This window comes from Crocuta crocuta, unplaced genomic scaffold (assembly GCF_008692635.1).
Source record: "Crocuta crocuta isolate KB4526 unplaced genomic scaffold, BGI_CrCroc_1.0 scaffold186, whole genome shotgun sequence".
NCBI classification, from domain to species: domain Eukaryota; kingdom Metazoa; phylum Chordata; class Mammalia; order Carnivora; family Hyaenidae; genus Crocuta; species Crocuta crocuta.
The window spans coordinates 7,860,123-7,882,431 of record NW_027551569.1 but is presented as its reverse complement, the minus strand read 5'-3'; the positions used below and the strand labels follow the sequence as shown (position 1 = coordinate 7,882,431).

General features: G+C 40.5%; 1 protein-coding gene and 1 non-coding gene across 2 annotated transcripts; one reads left to right on the top strand and one right to left on the bottom strand.

The window, feature by feature from the left end:
• Positions 1-16,094: 16,094 nt before the first annotated feature.
• LOC144220454 (peroxisomal succinyl-coenzyme A thioesterase-like) lies at positions 16,095-21,378 on the top strand. Its single transcript, XM_077750677.1, has 3 exons — positions 16,095-16,557; positions 17,761-17,963; positions 20,648-21,378. Exons 1-3 carry the CDS (start codon positions 16,104-16,106, stop codon positions 21,251-21,253), a joined length of 1,263 nt encoding a protein of 420 aa, XP_077606803.1. The 5' UTR covers positions 16,095-16,103; the 3' UTR covers positions 21,254-21,378.
• On the bottom strand, positions 20,528-20,595 carry LOC144220551 (small nucleolar RNA SNORD56). Its single transcript, XR_013331776.1, has one exon. It is a non-coding gene; the product is annotated as a small nucleolar RNA SNORD56 (small nucleolar RNA).
• Positions 21,379-22,309: the final 931 nt, after the last annotated feature.

The following is a 22,309-nucleotide window of genomic DNA, read 5'->3' as shown; positions in this document are numbered from 1 at the left end:
ATTTTGGGCTTTTTCTCCTGTTAATCTGTCTTATGTCAATTTAATTCTTAGACCAGCTAGGAGACCTTGAAGGGTAGAGGGAAATAATTTTTCCTCCCCTACAATGTGTTATTCCCATAATTTCCTTTAAACCAGTTTGAGTTTGTTTTTGTTACTTGCAATCAAAAGAAGCCCAACTACTATAATGTCACTGACATAGCAAAAAAATTCTTTTTTAAAAAAAATGTTTATTTATATATTTATATATTTTCGAGGGTGGGGGTGGGCAGATAGAGATCCCAAGCAGACTCCATGCTGTCAGTGCAGAGGTGGACATATGCAAATTCACAAATCATGAGATCCTAACCTGTGCTGAAACAAAGAGTCTAATGCCTAACCAACTGAGCCACCCAGGTGCCCCTTCTAAAGAATTCTTAAAAGACCAACTGGATGCTGGAAGGAATAAAAATTTAACTGTTGGAGCACCTGGATGGCTCAGTCAGTTAAGCATCCTACTTTGGCTCAGCTCATGATTTCACAGTTCTGAATTCAAGCCCTACATTGGGCTCTCTGCTGTCATTGCAGAGCCGGCTTTGGGTCCTCTGTCAACCCTCTCTCTGACCTTGCCCTGTGCTCGTGTGCTCTCTCTCTCAAAAATAAAATAAATATTAAAAATAAAAAGAAAGACAAATCTGTGTATGCCTGTGGTCTGCCTTCGTAAACTCATTGAGAGGGAAATAAAACATATATTAAAAATGTTTAACTGTTAAAAATAAAGCCATACAAGTAGGTCATTAGGGGAAAATATATGAGAGAAAATGTAATAATCATATTTAGGAGAAGGTATTCATTAGCATGACACAAAACCCAGGAACTATTGTTAAAAAGAAAATCACAGGATAAAATGATGTCACTTAGGCCAAGACACCAAACCTGGGATTAAGACCTAACCTAACCAAACCCCAATTCCGATCTCTCCCATGTATAGTCTTAACTGGTCAGTCAGGAATTTTCTGATCAGCATCAATTAGTGAGGAATTTGTCCTGAGGCCCTAGCAATTACTCAAAGGAAGATAAGGTCATCTGCATGCATAATAAGACCCCTATTACTAAGGTTGACCTTGCTAATAACTTTTTGTCCCACTCCCCCCCAAAAATCTTCCATTTTGTACAACTCCTCACAGCTCCCCTCTACTTGCTAGATGGAATGGTGCCCAATTAATGAATCATGAATACCAACGTCACTTAGATCTTCAAATCTGCTTGGTTGTTGTTTTTTAACGCCGTAAGGGAAAAGACCAAGAGATTGAACATTATAAAATGTGAAGGTATGGCAAAAGAAAATTAAAAGATAAACTACAGAATAGGAGAAAATATAACATATAATGGACAAGAATATATAAAGGGCTTCTATGAACCAGTGAGAAATCTGGCCAAAAGATATAAAAAGACTGCTGTCAGAAGGTAAAATACAAATTGATAATAAATATAGGAAATTACATTGGCTGAAATTGATGGACTAAATTCATCACTCTTCTTCTTCCAAATCCCCTCAAATGAAAGAAAACAACAACTTTTTTGTTGTTGTTGAGATTTTATTTTTAAGTAATCTGTACACCCAATGTGGGGCTCAAACTCACAACCCTGAGATCAAGAGTGGCACTCTCCAACAACTGAGCCTGCTAGGTGTCCCAAAGCATATTTAAAAAAAATGTTTTTTATGTTTGTTTATTTATTGGAGAGAGAGAGACAGAGAGATAGAGAGAGAGAGCACAGGCAGGGGAGGGAGAGAGAGAAGGAGAGACAGAATTACAAGCAGGCTCTGCACCATCAGCACCACCAAGGTGCCCGCCCCCAACCAAGACATATTAAAAAAAAAAAAATCCATGGTGCCTAGGTGGTGGTACAGTCAGTTAAGTGTCTGACTCTTGGTTTTGGTGCAGGCCATGATCTCACAGTTCATAGGATGGATCCCCACAAAAGGCTCTGTGCTGACAGTACAGACTCTGCTTGGGATTTTCTCTCTCTCCATCTCTGCTCCTCCCTCACTCACACTTGCTCATGCTCTCTCTCTCTCTTTCTTTCTCTCTCTCAAACAACAACAACAATAAAAACAACTTAAAAAAATAAAAGAAGAAATCCAAGGGGTGCCTGGCTGGCTCAGTCCATAGAGCACATGACTCTTAATCTCAGGATGGTGAGTTCAAGCCCCACACTGGGTATGGAGCCTACTTAAAATAACAAAAAGAAGAAAAATAAATCCATAACAATCTTAGAAGATAAAAATAAAGAGTGATATTTAAAGGTGTAGAAAATATAAAAATTTCCTAGAATATAAAACACAGAAGAAATGGGATAGAAGGAAGCCATAAGCCAAATATGGGCAGACTACTCAAAAATGAACTGCACAAACAAACAAAAAAATCTTACTCAAAATGAACAAACACAGAGAACATGAAGGCTCTCTGGACCAATTACCCTGGACAGGATAACAGTTATTTAGGTTATGCTAGGTTATGCCCTGGTAACTGAAATCTCAGTGGCTTAAAACAACAAAGGTTTGGGGGAGAGTGGCAGCCTGGAGAGGGCGGGGAAGCCATCCGCCCTTCCCCCAGACCTCCTCCTTTGTAACCCTTCCGTCTGGCTGTTCCCGAGTCACAGCCTTTGTCGATCAACCAGTGATCTGGGCTACCTCAAGAAACAAGCCAAAGTACACATGGTGGAGAGTCCCAAATACCACTACGAGCAGGAAAATAAAATAACCAATGTCTCAACAAGAGAGACCAAGAGATACCATTCAAAGAACACTTTCTGAACGGACAGGCCCTGGTCAGTCAAAGGGCCTTCTTTGGTACAGCAGCAATCACAGGTGCAGAGTGCATAACCAGCTTTTAAGACTAACAAGATATAGAAAGCTAACCAAAATGATGAAACAAAAGAGCTCTCCAAAGAAATTCCAGGAAGAATTGACAGCTAAAGAATTGCTCAAAATAGATATAAGCAAAATAACTGAACAAGAATTTAGAATAGTCATAAAATTAATCGCTGGTCTTGAAAAAGGCATGGAAAACATCAGAGAAACTATTGTTACAAAGACTATGGAGCTTAAAAATAGTTGTGATGAATTAAAAAATGCTATAAATGAGATGCATAATAAAATGGAGGCATCCAATGCACGGATTGAAGAGACAGAAAAGAGAATAAGTGATTTAGAAGACACAATTATAGTAAAATGAGGAAGCTGAGGAAAAGAGAGAAAAACTGATACAGGAACACAAAAGGAGAGTTCAAGAGCTCAGTGATACAGTCAAATGGAATAATATCCGTATTATAGGAATTCTAGAAGAGGAAGAGAGAGGTAAAGGTGCTGAAGGAGTCCTTGAATAAATTATATCAGAGAACTTCCCCAATCTGGGGAAGGAAACAGACGTTGAAATCCAAGAGGCACAGAGAACTCCCCTCAGACGTAACTTGAACCGATCTTCTGTACGACATATCACAGTGAAACTGGCAAAATATAAGGACAAAGAGAGAATTCTGAAAGCGGCTAGGGATAAAAGGACCCTAACATACAAAGGGAAAGCTATCAGAGTGGTGACAGACCTAACTACTGAAACTTGGCAGGCCAGAAAGGAATGGCAGGAAATCTTCAATGTGATGAACAGAAAAAATATGCAGCCAAGAATCCTCTATCCAGCAAGGCTGTCATTCAGAATAGAAAGAGAGATAAAAGTCTTTCCAAATAAACAAAAATTGAAAGAATTCATCACCACTAAACGAACCCTACAAAAAATTCTGAGGGGGACTCTCTGAGGGAAATGTTTAAGGAACACAAAATACCAGAGACACCACCACAAGCATAAATTCCACAAAGGACACTACTAAACCCATATCTTTCAATAATAACACTGAATGTAAACAGACTCAATGCCCCAATCAAAAGACATAAGGTAGCAGAATGGATTAAAAAACAAAACCCATCTATTTGCTGTCTACAAGAAACTCATTTTAGACTGGAGGACACCTTCAGATTGAAAGTAAGGGGATGGAGAAATATCTATCATGCTACTGGAAGTAAACAAAAAGCTGGAGTAGCTATACTTATATCAGACAAACTGGACTTTAAAGTAAAGACAGTAACAAGGGATGAAGAAGGGCATTATATAATAATTACAGGGTCTATCCATCAGGAAGGGTTAACAATTATAAATGTCTACGCATCAAATATGGAAGCACCTAAATACATAAAACAATTAATCACAAACAGAAACACTCATAAGAANGATAGAAAACCTGAACAGACCCATAACTAGTGAGGAAATCGAATCAGTTATCAAAAATCTCCCAACAAATAAGAGCCCTGGGCCAGATGGCTTCTGTGGGAAATTCTACCAGACATTTAAAACAGAATTAATATGGGGCGCCTGGGCGGCTCAATCGGTTAAGCGGCCAACTTCGGCTCACGTCGTGATCTCGCGGTTTGCGAGTTTGAGCCCCACGTCAGGCTCTGTGCTGACAGCTCAGANAGGAAAACAAATGAAAATGAAAATGCAACCATCCAAACTCTATGGGATGCGGCAAAGGCAGTCCTAAGAGGAAGTACATTGCACTCCAGGCCTATTTCAAGAAATTAGAAAAAGTGCAAGTACAAAATCTAACAGCGCACTTAAAGCAACTAGAGGGAGAGCAACAAGAGCATNAGGCTCTGTGCTGACAGCTCAGAGCCTGGAGCCTGCATCGGATTCTGTGTCTCCCTCTCTCTCTCTCTCTCTCTGCCTGTTCCTCACTCACGCTCTGTCTCTCTTTCTCTCTCAAAAATAAAAACTAAAACAATTTAAAAAAATAANGTGTTATATGGAAACCAACTTGACAATAAACTATTTTTAAAAATCAACAAAGGTTTGTCACTCTCCTCACAATTTGAAGCAAATTGAGCACCAAACTTCAGTAGCTGTTATTCAAGCATTGATTTATGGATCCAGGCTTCTGTGATGTAGCTCTGCCATTTGGAACATCTGGGTTGGCTTCCAAAATTGCAACGTGAAGGAAAGAGAAGAGAGAGTCATGTTTTGTGACCAGCCTAGGGTGTATCATTTTTGCCCTCATCCCATTAGTAGAACTTAGTTGACGATGTTTGAGGGTGATGGTGGGGTGATCTGGAGTGGATGGCCAATAAATAATTTTTGAAGACATCTTTGGTGCAAAAAGGTGATTTTATTAAAGCATGGGGACAGGACCCTTGGGAAGAAAGAGCTGCACTGGGGTTGTGATAGTAACCAATTATATACCTTCAGGTTGGGAGGGGGTCAGGAATAGAGTAAGTCTCTAAGATATTTTAGAGGCAAGGTTTCCAGGACCTTGAGGGGCCAGCTTCTATTAGGAAAACACCATTTATTACTGTTTAGTAAAACCTCCGTCATTGGACCCTTCAGATGTATATCAGGGAACCATAAGGTTGGAGTATGACTTCCAGCATATATCTTGGGGGTAATTGAGATAAAGGAAGTTTCCAAAGGAATTTTTATATGTTAAGGTACACTTACAGAATCCTATGGAGTCAGGATAATGTTAAGCCAGATTCCCTATCACCCCTAGCAAAGTGTCATCATCAAGACAGCTGAACTTCTAGAGGAAGGTCACTGCCTATTTCAAGGAATTGTCAATGGGCTGTAGGCAGTAAGGGAATTTAATTTTTCATTTGCCTTGGTTTCCCACATCACCANTATTCTTCCTATCCATGAGCATGGAATGTTTTTCCATTTCTTTGTGTCTTCTTCAATTTCCTTCATAAGTTTTCTATAGTTTTCATCATACAGATCTCTTGTATCCTTGGTTAGGTTTATTCCGAGGTATTTTATGGTTTTTTGTGCAATTGTGAATGGGATCAGTTTCTTGATTTCTCTTTCTGTTGCTTCATTGTTGGTGTATAAAAATGCAACTGATTTCTGTATGTTGATTTTGTACCCTGCAACTTGGCTGAATTCTTGGATCAGTTCTAGTAGGCTTCTGGTGGAGTCTGTCGTAAACCCCCTTACATCTTGATGAGAGTGATATTAGGGCACCAGGAAATGAAGTCTATATAGGTCTGGAGATTAGGCTATGGATAAGATTGTCTTTTTCTTGCAATTTACTAAATTATCCATAAACTGAAGGAGACTCCCATCCTGCAGGACTGTGATCTCTATGAGTCAACCATTTGCTTTCTTTCCTTTCCTCTGTTCTTGGCTAGTCAGGAGTGTCCAAGGAATATCACACATATCCCACATGGGGGGAAGAGGGTACTGTCAACCTGTACTTTGCCCTCATCTAGCCTCAGTCTCCCTCATCATTAGTCATTCAAACACAACGATATTACAGAGGAGGCTGGGAAATACTGTCATACTGTTTATAAATGGGGGTTTACTCTCTCCATTGAGGAGTTGAGGAGAGAGGCCTGTTGGGGAAAAAGACTCCTACAACTGAAGAAAGAACTTGCAAGCTACCTATACCAATGAGTCTAATCCTTTGTTTATAAATATAAATGGATTATGAAGAAAATCAGCAGCATGAATCAAAAGGACCACATGGAGCAAACAGAACCACTGACCCAAAAGTAAACACAGATTATCCAATGAACCATATATAGCTTAGAAAAATTTTCAGCATCCTCAGATTTAGTATTTGAAATATTCCACATGAAAACAAGAAAAAGTTTCAATTTTAAAAAGGAATCAAAGAATTTATTGGAAATTACAAATATAGGGGTGCCTGGCTGATTCACTTGGTGAAGTGAGCAGCTCTTGATATAGAGGTTGTGAGTTTGAGCCATATGCTGGGTGTAGAGATTACTTAAAACTAAAATCTTTTTTAAAAAAAGGAAATTACAAACTATAATTGCTGAGATAAAGAATTCAATAGATAAGCCAAAAAAACAAAATGAATATGGCTAATTAGCCAAATTAGGAATTTGGAAGGAAGAGTTAAGAAAATCTTTCATAATTCTGCTGAAACAATAAGAGGTGGGAAATGTAGAAGAAAAAATTAAGGCATAGAAAATTCCAGGGTAGAGGTCACTTCTAGGCAACCAACTTGAGCAATAGAAATATTAGTAAGGTAGAAGGAGCCATGGTAACCCCTGGGCTGAATACAAATAGGTCCATCAGGCAACCCACCTCAAATATTCAGAAGCCCTAGCTGACCAGTGAGTTACTTACAGTTGGACCTAGTTACCATAAAAGTTAAATTCCGTAGGGGCGCCTGGGTGGCTCAGTCAGTTAAGCGTCCGACTTTGGCTCAGATCACGATCTCACGGTTTGTGGGTTTGAGCCTCCCATCAGGATCTGTGCTGACAGCACAGGCCTGGAGCCTGCTTCAGATTCTGTATCTCCCTCTCTCTCTGACCCTCCCTTGCTCATGCTCTGTCTCTCTCTTTCTCTCTCTCAGCAATAAATAAAACTTAAAAAAAAAGAGTTAAATTCTGTATGTTCCCATACCTACTCACCTTCCCCCTTAACTAGAGACCCCACCACTGCCTCCTGGCACATAGTCTCTCCTTTGCTGTCCTGTTCTTTGCTCCCTTGCACTGTATTCAATAAACTTCTATCTCCTTTGTTCTGCCTTGGGTGAATTCTTTCATCACCTATGTTGCTGGCCTCACCCAACGGGAGGCCCCACATCCAGCCCACACTGTCCTAGTAGCATTGGTCTGGGCTTTGGATTACACAAATTTATAAAACAAAATAGACTTTACTCAGCACCAAGTTTACTTAGCTTTATTTATTTATTTATTTATTTATTTTTAACATTTTAATTTATTTTTGAGAGACAGAGACAGAGTGTGAGCAGGGGGAGGGGCAGAGAGGGAGGGAGACATAGAATCTGAAGCAGGCTCCAGGCTCTGAGCTGTCAGCACAGAGCCCAACGTGGGGCTTAAACCCACCATAGGGCTTGTACCCACAAACCTTGAGATCATGACCTGAACAGAAGTCAGACACTTAACTGAGACACCCAGGCACCCCAAAGTTAATTAGCTTTAAGAATTAAGTTACTTAGCTTTAAGAATTCAGGATAAGGGGCACCTGGGTGGCTCAGTTGGTTAAACATCCAACTCTCCATTTCAGCTCAGGTCATGATCTCATGGTTTGTGAGATCAAGTCCCCTGTTGGGCTCTGCACTGACAGTGTGAGGCCTGCTTGGGATTCTCTCTCTCCCTGCCCCTCCCCACCCTGAAAGAAAGAGAGAGCGAGAGGAAGAAAGAGAAGAAAGAGAAGAAAGAAAGAAAGAAAGAAAGAAAGAATTAATTAATTTAGGATAAGAGAAAATACAGCCACAGTATAAAGTCCTTGCACACTCAGAATGCACATGGTTATATGACTAGAGGCTGAGTATGTGTAGCCAACTTCAGCCTTCAGATTAAAAGACTCTGCACAGAACTGAGAAGACAGTCATAAAAAAAATTCCCAATTGTATGCTGAAGAATTAACATTACTGAAAGAGAGATCTAGCCTTTACCCTCAGCTCCTGGAAGATGATTGCTATACCTCTGATGGCAGCATCTTTGCTTAAGGGCCTTGGGTCACAAAAGATAATTTGAGGTGTAGGCTGCCTATACCCTAGGGTGGCGAATGGCCACACCAGAAAAACCAACAATGTGATTTAGGGTAGAGGCTTTGGACAACAGTCCACCTGCAGACTGCAGACTGAGTTCAACCATGTGGACAGTCAAATCAATCATGCCTATGTAATATAGCTCCAATAAAAACAATGAACACGAGATTTCAGGTGAATTTCTTAGTTATGCAATTATGCACATCAGTGCCAGGAGAATATACATCTTAACCTGATGGGAGAGGACAACATAAGCTCCACATTAGAAACTTCCCAAACATGTACCCTGGACACATCTTCCTTTGGCTGATTTTAACTTGTACCTTTTCCTGTAATAAACCACAGTATTAATGTAACAGCTTTCAGTCTGTTCTCTGGGTCATTCCAGCATATTATTGACTCTGTGGGTAGTTCTGAGACCCTTCCCCCACACCAAACTTCCAGTTGGTATCAGAAGTGAAGGTGATATCTTGCAAGGACTATTTCTTCTAACTTAGTAGTTTGCCCCAAACTTCCCACACCAATCATAATGAAATGGGTAATTTATCATTTCTTTGGCTACCTAGCCTCTAAACCTCCTTTCTAAATTTGCAGAAATTCCTATCAGTCTTAAGAGACTTGTGAGATAAGAACCCAACTATCAGCACAAAAGTTAAAAAGAGCATTTAGGATTACATTTGGTTGCTAGTGACAGAAAAAAAATCCCCCAAGCAGTAGTTTAAACAAGATAGACATTAATTTCTCTCTCACAAATTTTCCAGGTAAGTGGCACAATGCAAGGATCACTTTCCCAGTGTCAGGGACCTAAGCTCTGTTGTCCCTACTAAATGGCTTCCATATCATACTTACCTGGCAGGGGAGATACCATGATCACTAAGTAGCTCCATATCATGGTATAAGCATCATGAGCACACAAAGAAAGCGCACACACGAGTTGGATTTTTCCACAAGGTCAGCTTTATTCAATCATAAAGTAAATCATAATTATAAAGCAAGTTCAGGAATTCCAAATTCAATGACATTTTACCATGTGATTAAACTTGGCTTCTTACACAGCACACAGCAGAACATAAGACAAATAACACAACAAGATAACAGAAGGGTGTAGGAAGTTAAGGAACTTAACATGAAGTCAATCTGTGGGCAGGCAGTTGAGATAAGGCCTTGGTCCAATCCAGGTCAGCTCTTAGCACTTACTGCTCTTAAGGCAGTGAAGGATCTCAGTTCTGTCCCGAGATCAACTGGGCAAGGCCTTCAGTGGCAGCTGCCTTTTTGAAATGGTCGGACATAGAGGGGTCATGTCTGAAGAGTCTTGACAGTTTGCTGCAAAAATCTTCCCCCTTTTAAAGGGATTTAACTGATCTTGGGTCCCTGCAGACCTCCTCTGCTTCTGCTTGTTATCAGTTCTGGGTGGTCAGCTGATGCAGGTCCCAGCTGTATCTCATAGGTGCAGTATCTTTAACTGCTTGCATCATTGCTTGACACAGGCTCCTGCTTGACTTGAGAGACTCCATTTTGCTCTCTACAATAAGGAAAGCTAGCCGCCTCAGCTCTAGCTACTATATACAAATCCAGCCATCAGGAAGAAGAAAAGTACAGGAGAAGGGCACACTCTCCCTTGGGAATAACTTCCCAAAGTTTCCGATTCCACTTTTGCCTCTATACTACTGGCCAGAACTTTGTTACATGTCCATTCTTAGCTGCAAGGGAGGTGCAAATATACTCTTTATTCTTGGTGGCTGTGTATTAATAAGACAGGCAATTCAGCAAGACAATAGAATAGTCACATTTATATACCTATTTAATAAAGTTTCAAATACATAAAAGCAAACATTTTAGAAACAGAAGAAGAAACTTACAGCTCTCCAATAATCATTTATATATTTCAACCACTCAGAAACTGATAGATCTAAGATAAACAATTAGTATAGAAGATTTAAATGACAAATTTAATAAATTTGTTTAGTCAGAGAAAGAAGAGAACTTTGTAATGGATAATATATTTTTCTTAAATGCTGTTAGAATATATATAAAAGTTGACAATGTAGAGAACATAAAAAAGTTCAATCAAATCCCAAGAATAAAAATGATGCAGACTAAATATATTCTTTTTTTTATGTTTATGTATTTATTTTGAAGAAAGAGAGTGTGTGTGTGTGTGAGTGGAGGAGGGGCAGAGAGAGAGGGTGTGAGAGAGAATCCCAAGCAGGCTCCATGCTGTCAGTGCATAGCCCGACATAGGATTTGATCCCACAAACTGTGAGATCATGACCTGAGTCAAATTAAGAGTTGGAGACTTAACTGACTGAGCCACCCATGTACCCCTGTAAAATATTCTCTAAACACTATGCAACGTGTTTAATCAGAAATTAACAAGAAGTTTGTTATCTATGTGGAGCATTAACAGCTCTCTGCGAGAGAAGAAAAGTGGAAAACATTTAGGAAAACATAGGGGTTCTAAAGTCTTTATCTTCAAAAGAACCTGGTTGGTTCAGTCAGTGAAGCGTCTGACTTTGACTCAGGTCATGATCTCACAGTCTGTGGGTTCCAGCCTCATATCGGGCTTGCTGCTGTCAACGCACAGCCTGATTCGGATCCTCTGTCCCCCTCTCACTCTGCCCTTCCCCTGCTTGCACGCGCATGTATTCTCTCTCTCTCTCTCTCTCAAAAATACATAAACATTTCTAAAAAGCTGTAGATCAAATGGAACTAGAAATAAAGACTTAAATATATTATTTAAAATTTAAAAAGTAAGCCACAGAATAGTCAAAAGTAACAATACATCTATCAAACACTGAGAGGGGAAGAAAGAGTAAGTTGAACACTCATGAGTCAATAGATAATTTTAAAATATAAAAATTAAAAAATAGAGGTATAGGCATAGTATCTAGTATAATGGAGGTAACCATATAAGCAAGTGAAAACAGAGACAGTTAAAAGAGGTTGCCTGACGGACGCGGAACTTTATGATAGAAGAGGGGTGGGAGAAAAAGACTATTGGTTTCCATTTTAAGCTGTTTCCTACTCTTAGACTTTTACAGTATGCAAAATTACTTGGGGAAAATTTTTAATTTTCTCTTTCTTTTTAATATTTATTTTAGGGAAAGCACAAGCAGGGGAGACAAAGAATCTGAAGGAGGCTCTGTGCTGACAGGCTGATAGCAGTGAGCCCAACGTGCGGCTCAAACTCACGAACTGGGAGGTCATGAGTTAAGCCAAGTTGGATGCTCAACTGACTGAGCCATCCAGATGCCCCTAAATTTTAAATTAAAATGAGAGCTCTTTCTAAATAACTCAGATTTAGAAAATAAATAAATAACTCAGATTAAAAAGGAGGTACAGAAAGTTAGGGGTGCCAGGGTGGCTTGGGATTCTCTCTCTCTCCCTCTCTGACCCTCGTCTGCTCGCACATGTGTGCTCTCTCTCTCAAAAGTAAGTAAACATTAAGAAAAAAAGGAGCTGTAGAAAACTAAAAAGTAGTGAAGAATTATGTTGAAACAATACTGAAAAAAGTCCACATCAAACCCTCCAGTACATAGCCATATTGGTATTCAGAAGAAGAGTACAGGCCTAAATAGACTCATTGGAATATAATAAGAAAAACAAAATAAAAGAACCAATCATTTATCTCAATAACTTGGATACAGCCATATAAACACAGTAAAGAAGGCACTGATTAAAAAAAAAATAAAAGCAGATAGTAAACAGAAACAGAAAGCAAAAATATGAAACTTGATGAGTTAAAAGTATTCCAACGTGTCATTTTCTGACAGAAAGGCAAAGATAGTAACTCCTCACCTTGTTAACATTTTAACTGATATAATAGTATACCAGTTAAATAATAACTTTTTTTTAAAAGTAGGCTTCTTGCCAGATGTGGAGCCCAATGAAGTAGAGCCTGAGATGAAGCCTGAGGTGGGGCTTGATCTCAGATCTCAGGACTTTGAGATCATGACCTGAACCAAAATCGAGAGTCCTAAGCTTAACCAACTGAGCCATCAAGGCACGCTAGAGGTAGGGCCTCTAAAGAGGTAATTAAAGTAAATAAGGTCATCTGAATGGGCCCTAATCCAATACGGCAGTGTCCTTATAAAAAGAGAAAATTAGGACACAAACATGCATGAGAGAAGACCATGTGAAGATACAAGAAGATGGTCATCCACAAGCCAAGGAGAGAGGTCTGTAAACAGACTCTTCCCTCCCAGCCCCCAGAAGAAAACAGCCCTGCTGATACCTTCATCTTAAATTTCTATCCTCCAAACTGCAGAAAATTAATTTCTGTCATTCAAGCTACCACCAACCTGTGGCATTTGTTATGGTCACCCTAGCAGACTCTGCAGATTGATTTACAGATTCAGTGCGATCTCCATCAAAATTCCAGCTGGCTTCTTTGCATAAATTGACAAGTTAATCCTAAAATTCCTATGGAAATTCAAGGGACCCAGAATCTTGAAAAAGAGTAAAATTGGAAGACTCTTAATTCCCAATTCAAAACTTAGTATAAAGCAACAATAATGAAGACAATGTGGGACAAACCTAAGGACGGACATAAAGATCAATGGAATAGAACTGAGAGTCCAGAAATAAACCCTCACATTTACAGTCAACTGATTTTTGACAAGAGTGCCAAGAAAATTCAATGGGGGAAAGAAAGGTCTTGTCAACAAATGGTGTTGAGACAACTGGATATCCACAGGCAAAATAATGAATTTGGATCCCTACCTCAAACCATACATAAGTTAATTCAAAATGAATCAAAGACCTACAGGTAAGAGCTTAAAATTACGAGCTTAAAATTACAGAACTGTTAGAAGAAAAAAAAAAAAAGAGTAGGGGCACCTGGCTAGCTTAGTCAGTGGACATGCAACTCTTGATCTTAGGGTCATGAGTCCCCAAGTAGACTATGTCCACACTGGGCATAGAGCTTACTTAAAAAAAAAAAAAAAAAAAACCATAACCAAAAAAAAAAAAAAAATCTAAAAACTTTCATACATCAAAGGATACCATTAAAAAAAAAATACGGGCACCTGGCTGGCTTAGTGGGTAGAACATGTGACTCTTAATCTGAAGGTCATGAGTTCAACCTCCACACTGGCATGGAGCCTACTTAAAATTTTTTTTTACTTAAAAAAAATAAAAGAACTCACAGAATGGGAGAAAATATTTGTCAATCACATATTTGATAAGGGACATGTATGTAGAATATATAAAGAACGTTTTCAACTCAATAATAAAAAGACAGCCCAACTTAAAAAAAGAAAAAAACAGGACAAGGATCTAAATAGACATTTCTCCAAAGATATATAATGGTCAAGTACATGAAAAGATGCTCAACGTCGTTAGCTATCAAGGAAATGCAAATCAAAACTACAAAGAGACTATTACCCACTAGGATGTTTATAATGAAAAAGACAGATAATAATGAGGGTTGGCAAGGATGTGGAGAAACTGAAACTCTCATACACTGCTGTGGGAGTGTAAAATGGTGCAGATACTTTGGCAAGCAGTCTGGTAGCTCCTCAAAAGGTTAAACATAGAGTTACTACGTGGCCTATCAATTCTATTCCTGTATATACAGAAAAATGAAAACATAGATATGCAAGTTGCAGAACAGTAAATACAGTATGTTCACACTCTCATTTGCTTACACACTGCAAACACTCAGAAAAAAATTAAGATGTAGTCATCCATCTTTGGAGGAAAGGGAACTGAAAGAAAAGATTCTATCATTTCACATTTTAAACGTTTCCATATTGCTTACATCTGTTGCAAAAAATATGTATTTTTGGGAGTGCCTGGGTGGCTCAGTCAGTTAAGCCTCTGTCTATTGATTTTGGGTCAGGTCATGACCTGGCGGTCCGTGAGTTTGAGCTCCGGGGGGGCTCTGTCAGTGCAGAGCCAGCTTGGGATTTTCTCTCTCCCTCTCTCTCTGCCTCATCCCTGCTCACTCTCTCTCTCTCTCAAAAATAAATAAACTTAAAATTTTTAATGTATTTTTTCTCTAAAAAAGAACTATGATTTTTCTTATATACAGTTTAAAAAGCAATATACAAACCGTTGGCAATGATCTGGAGGCCATGAGAAATGAAACGCAAATGGGTTCAGTCTCCAGCAATTATAAAATCAAACATTATGTTTTGCTTCACATAGTCTAAGGCTTTCATGTACAGTATCATGTTTGATCCTCTATGAGAGGCTTTTACCATGTTACACAAGTTCATGTTTACACAAGAACTCTGAGACCTAGGGGGGGAAAATTGCTTAAGGCTACAGAACTAGTTAATGAAGCCAGACCTTGAACTCTAATTATACCTCACCACCATACTGCTGCTCACCTTTGAGTTCCACATTTGGAGTTGGTCAAAGCTCTGTCACTTATTAGAGGGTAAACTTCGTGGCTTCATATTTACCAAGCCTCAAGTTCTTCCTTTGCAATATATGAAGTACAATCCCAGTGTTTTGTGAACACGTTGAATTTTGTATGTAAAGCATTTGGACATTGATAAAGAATAACTGTTATATGTATAAATAAAACACCGGGCATCTTTGAACATTATATTGCTTCAAGGGTCACACTCAAAAGGTTGACTTTCAGTATCTACTGAAGTTGAAACCCATGCATTCCCTACCATACAGCAATTCCACTCCCCGGTATATACTCCACTGAAAAGCATATATATGTCCATCAAACGATAGGTTCTTGAATGTTCATAGCACTAAAGTCCCAACTGAGAGCTATCAAATGCCTATTGGTAGTAAAATTGACAAATCCTTTTCCTATCACAAAATGGAATAGCAAAAGCAGTGATAATAAACGTAATAACTACACCTAACAATATACATGAATCTCAAAAACATAATGTTGAGCCAAAGCAGAAAGCACTAAAGATGCACGGAAGGATTCATTTCCGCAAAACAACCCATTTTGTTGGAGAAGGATAGAGTACCTTTGGGGACAGCGGAGGTGCCCAGAGCAAGCATGAGGGTGGCTGCCAGAGTGCTGGCGATGATGTTTCTGGATTCGTGTGCTTGGTTACACGGGAATGTTCCGGTTGTGAAAATTTACTGGATTGTACGCTAAGGGTCTGAGGGGTTTTTGTGTGTACGTTATAATTCACTGAAAGTTGAAAAAAAAAAAAAGTTGCCCTTTTCGCAGAAGGGGCTGGAATTCTTGGAATTCTGCCTAAGCCTATTCAGCTTGTAGTTTCACCACGAGTTGATTACCCAGCAGCTTTCACTTCAGCAAGAAAGAATGGCCAGAGGGAGAGAAGCGTTCTGAAGGCGGGTTCGACGCTACACCAAGATTTCAGGACGCCCTGCGTGTGCACCGCTCGGCCCCTGAGAACGACCTGCTGCTTTTACTTGAGGCGAGTCCCGGGCGCGCGGTCCACAGATCTGAAGCGCCCTGACGCCTCCTGACGCGGCTCCGCCACCCACCGATCCGGTGCCAGGGGACGCCTGACCTCTTCGGGCCTCTCTCGCGCTCTCCACGGCCTGACGCGACTGCGGCCGGGCGCCACCCGCGACTTCGCGCAGGGATGGCGACTGTGATCCTGGAGCCCGCGGGCCGCAGCAGCTGGGACGAGCCCGTGCGCATCGCCGTGCGAGGTCTGGCCCCGGGACAGCCCGTCACGCTGCGCGCGTCCCTGCGCGACGAGAAAGGCGCGCTCTTCCGGTCCCACGCGCGGTACGAAGCGGACGCTGGCGGCGTCCTGGACCTGGCGTGCGCACGCGCGCTGGGCGGCAGCTTCACGGGGCTCGAGCCCATGGGGCTGCTTTGGGCGCTGGAGCCCGAGAAGCCTTTTTGGCGGTTTGTGAAGCGGGACGTGCAGACGCCCTTCGCCGTGGAGCTGGAGGTGCTCGAGGGCCACAGGCCTGACGCCAGGCGGCTCCTGGGCCGGGCGGTGCTGGAGCGCGCCTTCCTGCGGCCGGGGGTGCGGCGGGTGCCGGTGCGCGAGGGCCGGGTGCGCGCCACGCTCTTCCTGCCGCCAGGTGAGTGTGGGGTGCTAGGCGTGCAGGACAGGGTGCCCCGGTGGTCAGTGTATCTGGTACTGCTTCAGGGGGTATTTAGATCGTCCAAGGACAGAGAAGCTGATGATTACTAAGCCAGTGGCCAAACCGGAATGTGTACTTTGATATGTTGGGCTTCTGTGTTACGCGTTTTGCTTGCAATATCTCTTACAATCTCCGTAATATTTCAACGAGGTGGGTATTCTGCAGAAAAAAAAAAAAAAAAAAATCAGGATGGGTAGGCATGTTGTCCACCTTGCTATTAAAAACTACTCTATAGATCTCATCCGCCAGACTGGTCTTAGGGAAAATGATAACGATCAAGGAAGCTATTGCCATGTCATCCCTCTTTAGTGTCGTAGGTTCCCTAGGCGTCTTCACTTCTTTGTATCCCGTATCCCACGGTGCCACAGGTCACAGTTCAGACTCCTCTGGCTTTCTCACCTGAAGTCATCTCTGGCTATTTATTTTTCTTTCCTCTTTCTAGACAGACATCTGAAATACGCGCGCGCGCGCGCACACACACACTCACACACACACAGCCAAGAGTTGATGCAACACAACATAAAGCTTTATTTTGAGATTCTTAATTTTATGTTCAATCCCCTAACAGGACACTGTGAATCAACACTGTCTAAGACATGAAATTCCTCCTTCCATGCTGCAGTCATTAATGAAAGGCTTTGTTACTCTTCCTGACAACTAAAGATTCTTAGAATCTTCTAGATAATTTATAGAATCATATGGAAGATAAATCATCACTGAGAAGGTACTTTGTAGATTTTCCTCCTTCCAAGGTACTTGCATTCCTTTAAAAAAATTTTTTTTAATGTTTTAAATTTATTTTTGAGAGTCAGAGAGAGACAGCGTGAGCAGGGGGTCAGAGAGAGAAGGAGATACAGAATCTGAAAACAGGCTCCAGGCTCTGAGTTAGCTGTTAGCACAGAGCCCTACGCGAGGTTCGAACCCACAAACTGTGACATCATGACCTGAGCTGAAGTCCGACACTTAACCGACTGAGCCACCCAGGCGCCCCATTGTATTCCTTTTCAGCAGTAACTTGGGGAGGTGATTTTTGCCTTTGATTCATAGGTTCCCACTAAATAATTTAGAAAGATCTCTAAAAGGAAAATGAACTCATTAAATGTATATAATGCCTTTCCTTTATATTATTCTCTTCTCTAGGACCTGGACCTTTCCCAGGGATCATTGACATCTTTGGAGTTGCAGGGGGCCTGTTGGAATATAGAGCCAGCCTTCTGGCTGGTCATGGCTTTGCCACGTTGGCGCTAGCTTATTATAACTTTGAAGATCTTCCCAACGAATTGGGTATCATAGACCTGGGCTACTTTGAAGAAGCTGTGTGCTACATGCTTCAACACTCCCAGGTTCTCCTAATGTCCTTTATTGTATCATTCTCTCTAGAAATACATCCAGAGATGGTGTCACTTTGCACTCACCTGTGCCAGAGGCCCTGATGCTGCTTTAGTCTTCTTTCACGGAGATTTCTTTTGGAGACTTCCTTGGCTTTAGGTGTCCATTTATACTTTCTCTGTCATATGGCTTAGTAATGTAGAATTAATAATAAAAGTCATGTGAGATTTTCTTTAAAGGAATTATTCAGGAACGTTAAAATTCCTCTTGTTATACAAATGGAATTTCTAATTAGTTTTGCATCCTTTTTTCAATTAATGTTTCTTTTAATGTTTATTTATTTATTTTGAGAGAGAAAACAAGCAGGGGAGGGACAGAGAGAGGGGGAGAAAGAAAATCCCAAGCAGGCTCCCTGTTGTCAGCGTAGAGCCCAATATGTGGCTCCAACTCACAAAATTGTGAGATCGCAACCTGCAAAGATCACGAGTTGGATGTTCAACTGACTGAGCCATCCAGATGCCCCTTTAATTAAGTTTTTAAAATTTTAGTTCCAGTATAGGTAACATACAGTGTTATACTACTTTCATGTGTGCAATATAGTTAGCCAACAGCCCATCACAAGTGCAGCCTTAATCCCCAGCACCTATTTAACCTCACCCACCTTCCTCTCTGGTAACCATCAGTTTGTTCTCTATAGTTAAGAATCTGTTGATTTGTCTCTGTCTCTCTCTTACCCTTTGCTCATTTATTTTGTTTCTCAAATTCCACATATGAGTGAAATTCTATGGCATTTGTCCTTCTCTGACTTATTTCACTTAACATTATACTCTCTAGGTCTATCCATGTGGTTACAAATGGCAAGATTTCATTCTTTTTTATGGCTCACTTATTTCTGTCTATCTATATACGCACACCACATTTTTATCCATTCATCTATCATGCGTACTTGGGCTGATTCATAATTTAGCTACTGTAAACATTGCTTGAATAATCATAGGCATGCAGGGGTGCCTGGGTGGCTTAGCTGCCTAAGCGTCTGACTTTGGCTCAGCTCATGATCTCACAGTTTGTGAATTTGTGAGAGCCCCACAGAGGGCTCTGTGCTGACAGCTCAGAGCCTGGAGCCTGCTTCAGATTCTGTGTCTCCCTCTCTATCTCTGCCCCTCCTCCACTCATGCTCTGTTCCTTCCTCTCAAAAATAAACATTAAAAAAATTGTTTTTAAACATAGGGGTGCATGTATCCCTTTGTATTAGTGTTTTGGTATTTTGGGGGTAAATACCCCATAGTGCAATTACTGGATTGTAGGTTCTATTTTTAACTTTTTGAGGAACCTCCATACTGGTTTCTACAGTAGATCCAACAGTTTGCATTCCCACCAACCATACATGAGTGTTCCTTTTTTTCACTTCCTCACTAACACTTGTTTCTTGTGTTGTTGATTTTAGCTGTTCTGACAGGTGTGAGGTGATATCTCGTAGTTTTCATTTGCAGGTCCCTGATTTTTTTTTTTTTTTTGGCTTTTATGTCTTCCTTGAAGAAATGCCTATTCATGTCTTCTGCCCATTTTTCTTTCTTTTTTTAAAGCTATCTATTTTTAAGTAGGCTCCATGCCCAATGTGGGGCTTGAACTCAGGACCCTGAGATTAAGAGTCACATGCTTTACTGACTGAGCTGGCTGGGTGTCCCTGCCCATCTTTTAATTGGATTATGTTTTTTGAGTGTTGGGTTTTATACATTCTTTCTATATTTTGGATACTACCCATTTAAAGATACATAATTTGCAAGTATCTTCTCCCATTCTTTAGGTTACCTTTTAATTTTGTTGCTTGTTTCCTTCACTGAAATATTTTTATTTTGATTTTTTAATCTTTAACTATGTGTATTTTCAGACTTTGATCAGAACTTGCTTATGTATTTCAAAAGCTAAGAACTACTTAATTTGATTCTGAAGTCTTACTTTGTTTCTATAAAGTTAATTATTTGGTAGTGTATTTAGATGGGGTTTGATGAATCTTTTACTTCTTAGAACAGAACTTGGTTCCATACAGTTAGATACCTAGGCCCATTGAGACTTTGATTGTGCCCACCTGAATGAGGGCCTGAACTTCACAGGCTCCGTAATTGGGCATTCTTTAGTGGATGATTCTCTAGAACATTTGTAAATGATTCCCAGACTTGGCAGTGAGGTTAAGATTTGATTGCCATGGAAAAAGAAAAAAAAGATTTGTTTGCCATGTGTTCAGCCAGATATTTTTTATATGGGGAAGAGAGTTTGAGGTTGAGCTGAGGTTGATACTCTTGTGGTCAATTCACAAATTAAAGGTAGCAGCATCTCTAGTTACATTAAAATTTTTTTCTTTTTTTAAAAAATAGATAATACCTTTATTTATTTATTTTTTAAACTAATCTCTGTGTCCAAAGTGGGGCTCGAACACAGGACCCTAAGATCAAGAGTCATGTGCTCTACGCACTGACTCAGCCTGATGCCCATTTTCTTCTCTTTCTTTCTTTCTTTCTTTTGCCAATCTCTAATAGGACATCTACTTCCAAGCCTCCATTTTCCTCTATCCTCAGCTTCACTCAGACCCCAAGTATGAACACTCACTAGGTGAGCTGCTATTGAATAATACTGCCATCATTGTAGAATATTTTTCTATTAGATACATTCTTGATTGTTCTTTCTTCTTTTCTTCCAGGTAAAGGGCCCAGGCATTGGGCTTCTGGGTGTTTCTTTAGGGGCTGATATTTGTCTCTCCATGGCCTCATTTTTAAAGAACATCTCAGCCACAGTTTCCATCAATGGCTCTGGGATCTGTGCAAACAGACCTATACACTACAAGCAGACTTGCATCCCTCCATTGGGCTTTGATCTGAGGAGAATCAAGGTCGTTTACTCAGGCCTCCTGGACGTTGTGGATACACGGAATGATGCTGTAGGAGGGTGTGAGAACCCCAGCATGATTCCAATTGAGAAGGCCCAGGGGCCCATCCTCTTCATCGTTGGTCAGGATGACCATAACTGGAATAGTGAGTTATATGCCCAAATAGCATCTGAACGGTTACAGGCCCATGGAAAGGGAAAACTTGAAATCATTTCTTATCCTGGGACTGGGCATTACATTGAGCCTCCTTACTTCCCCCTGTGCCCAGCTTCTATGCATAAAATACTGAACAAACCTGTGATCTGGGGTGGGGTGCCCAGGGCTCATTCTAAGGCCCAGGAAGATGCCTGGAAACAAATTCTAACCTTTTTCTGCAAACATCTTGGAAGACCCCAGAAAATAGCTTCTCCCAAATTGTAATGTGTTGGGCCTGTTGTCTACATGAGAAATTCAAGGTCAGATTCTGGTGTTATAATAATCATATGTGAATTGGTTGTCCCTTGGATAACATTAAGTTCATGTTGTGGGTATTAATGATGTGTTTTAATTAGCAATTTGAATAATTTTTTTTCATTAATTTTACTAATATAACGCATGCATATTACAGAAGATTCAATTAGTGATATACAGCACACACACACACACACACACACACACACATAAAAAGCCTCCCCTCTGTTAAAATTTGTGTTTTCTTCTAGATGTTTTTTACTTACCGCTTTGAGCCATGGATGAAATTTAAAGTTGAACAAATACTAGGGGAGTATCTGTGGGATACTTTTTCTGTCTGTGGGAGAATTGCCATCCAGTGTTTGCTACTGGTTCAAATACTGGTAGCAAGGTAGAATTCTGACTGACCAAAACCGTATAGAGAGGTGTTGATATGAGGACGGCCAGACTGATCTTTTCCTCACAGAGATCAGAGGAGGAGTTGTAAGAAGGGGAGCATCTGTCCCAAGAAAGTTAAGTCTAAGACCTTTTCCAAGGATGAATGACTTTAACTTATTTTCATGCTTCCTGGCTTTAAGAATAGAGTTTGGAGGGGTGTCTGGGTGGCTCAGTCCGTTAAACATCTGACTTCAGCTCAAGTCATAATCTCACAGTTTATGGGTTCAAGCCCGGCATCAGACTCTGTGCTGACAGCTCAGAGCCTGGAACCTGCTTTGGATTCTGTGTGTGTGTCTCTCTCTCTGCCCCTTCCAACCTCAAAAATGAGTAAACATTTAAAAAAAGAATAGACTGGAAAATCATAGTGTGACATTCTTGGAGGCACTATTCCTCATTTTCCTTGACCTCAGGGCTCATTATACATTATACAAAGCATTGCATAAATGTATTTGAGGAAATAAGGGTTGAGAATTTTCCAAAACTGATAAAGACATCAAGCCACATATTCAAGAAGCACTGTGTCTTAGCTTGGGCTTCACTGTGCTATAACAAAATACCATAGGCTGGATGGCTGAAACTACAAGACAT

Excerpts from the sequence above, each read along its gene's own strand:
- LOC144220454 (XM_077750677.1), top strand. The coding sequence starts at position 16,104 with ATGGCGACTGTGATCCTGGAGCCCGCGGGCCGCAGCAGCTGGGACGAG. Across the intron at positions 16,558-17,760 it reads CACGCTCTTCCTGCCGCCAG|GACCTGGACCTTTCCCAGGG; the intron begins GTGAGTGTGGGG and ends TCTCTTCTCTAG. Across the intron at positions 17,964-20,647 it reads ACATGCTTCAACACTCCCAG|GTAAAGGGCCCAGGCATTGG; the intron begins GTTCTCCTAATG and ends CTTTTCTTCCAG.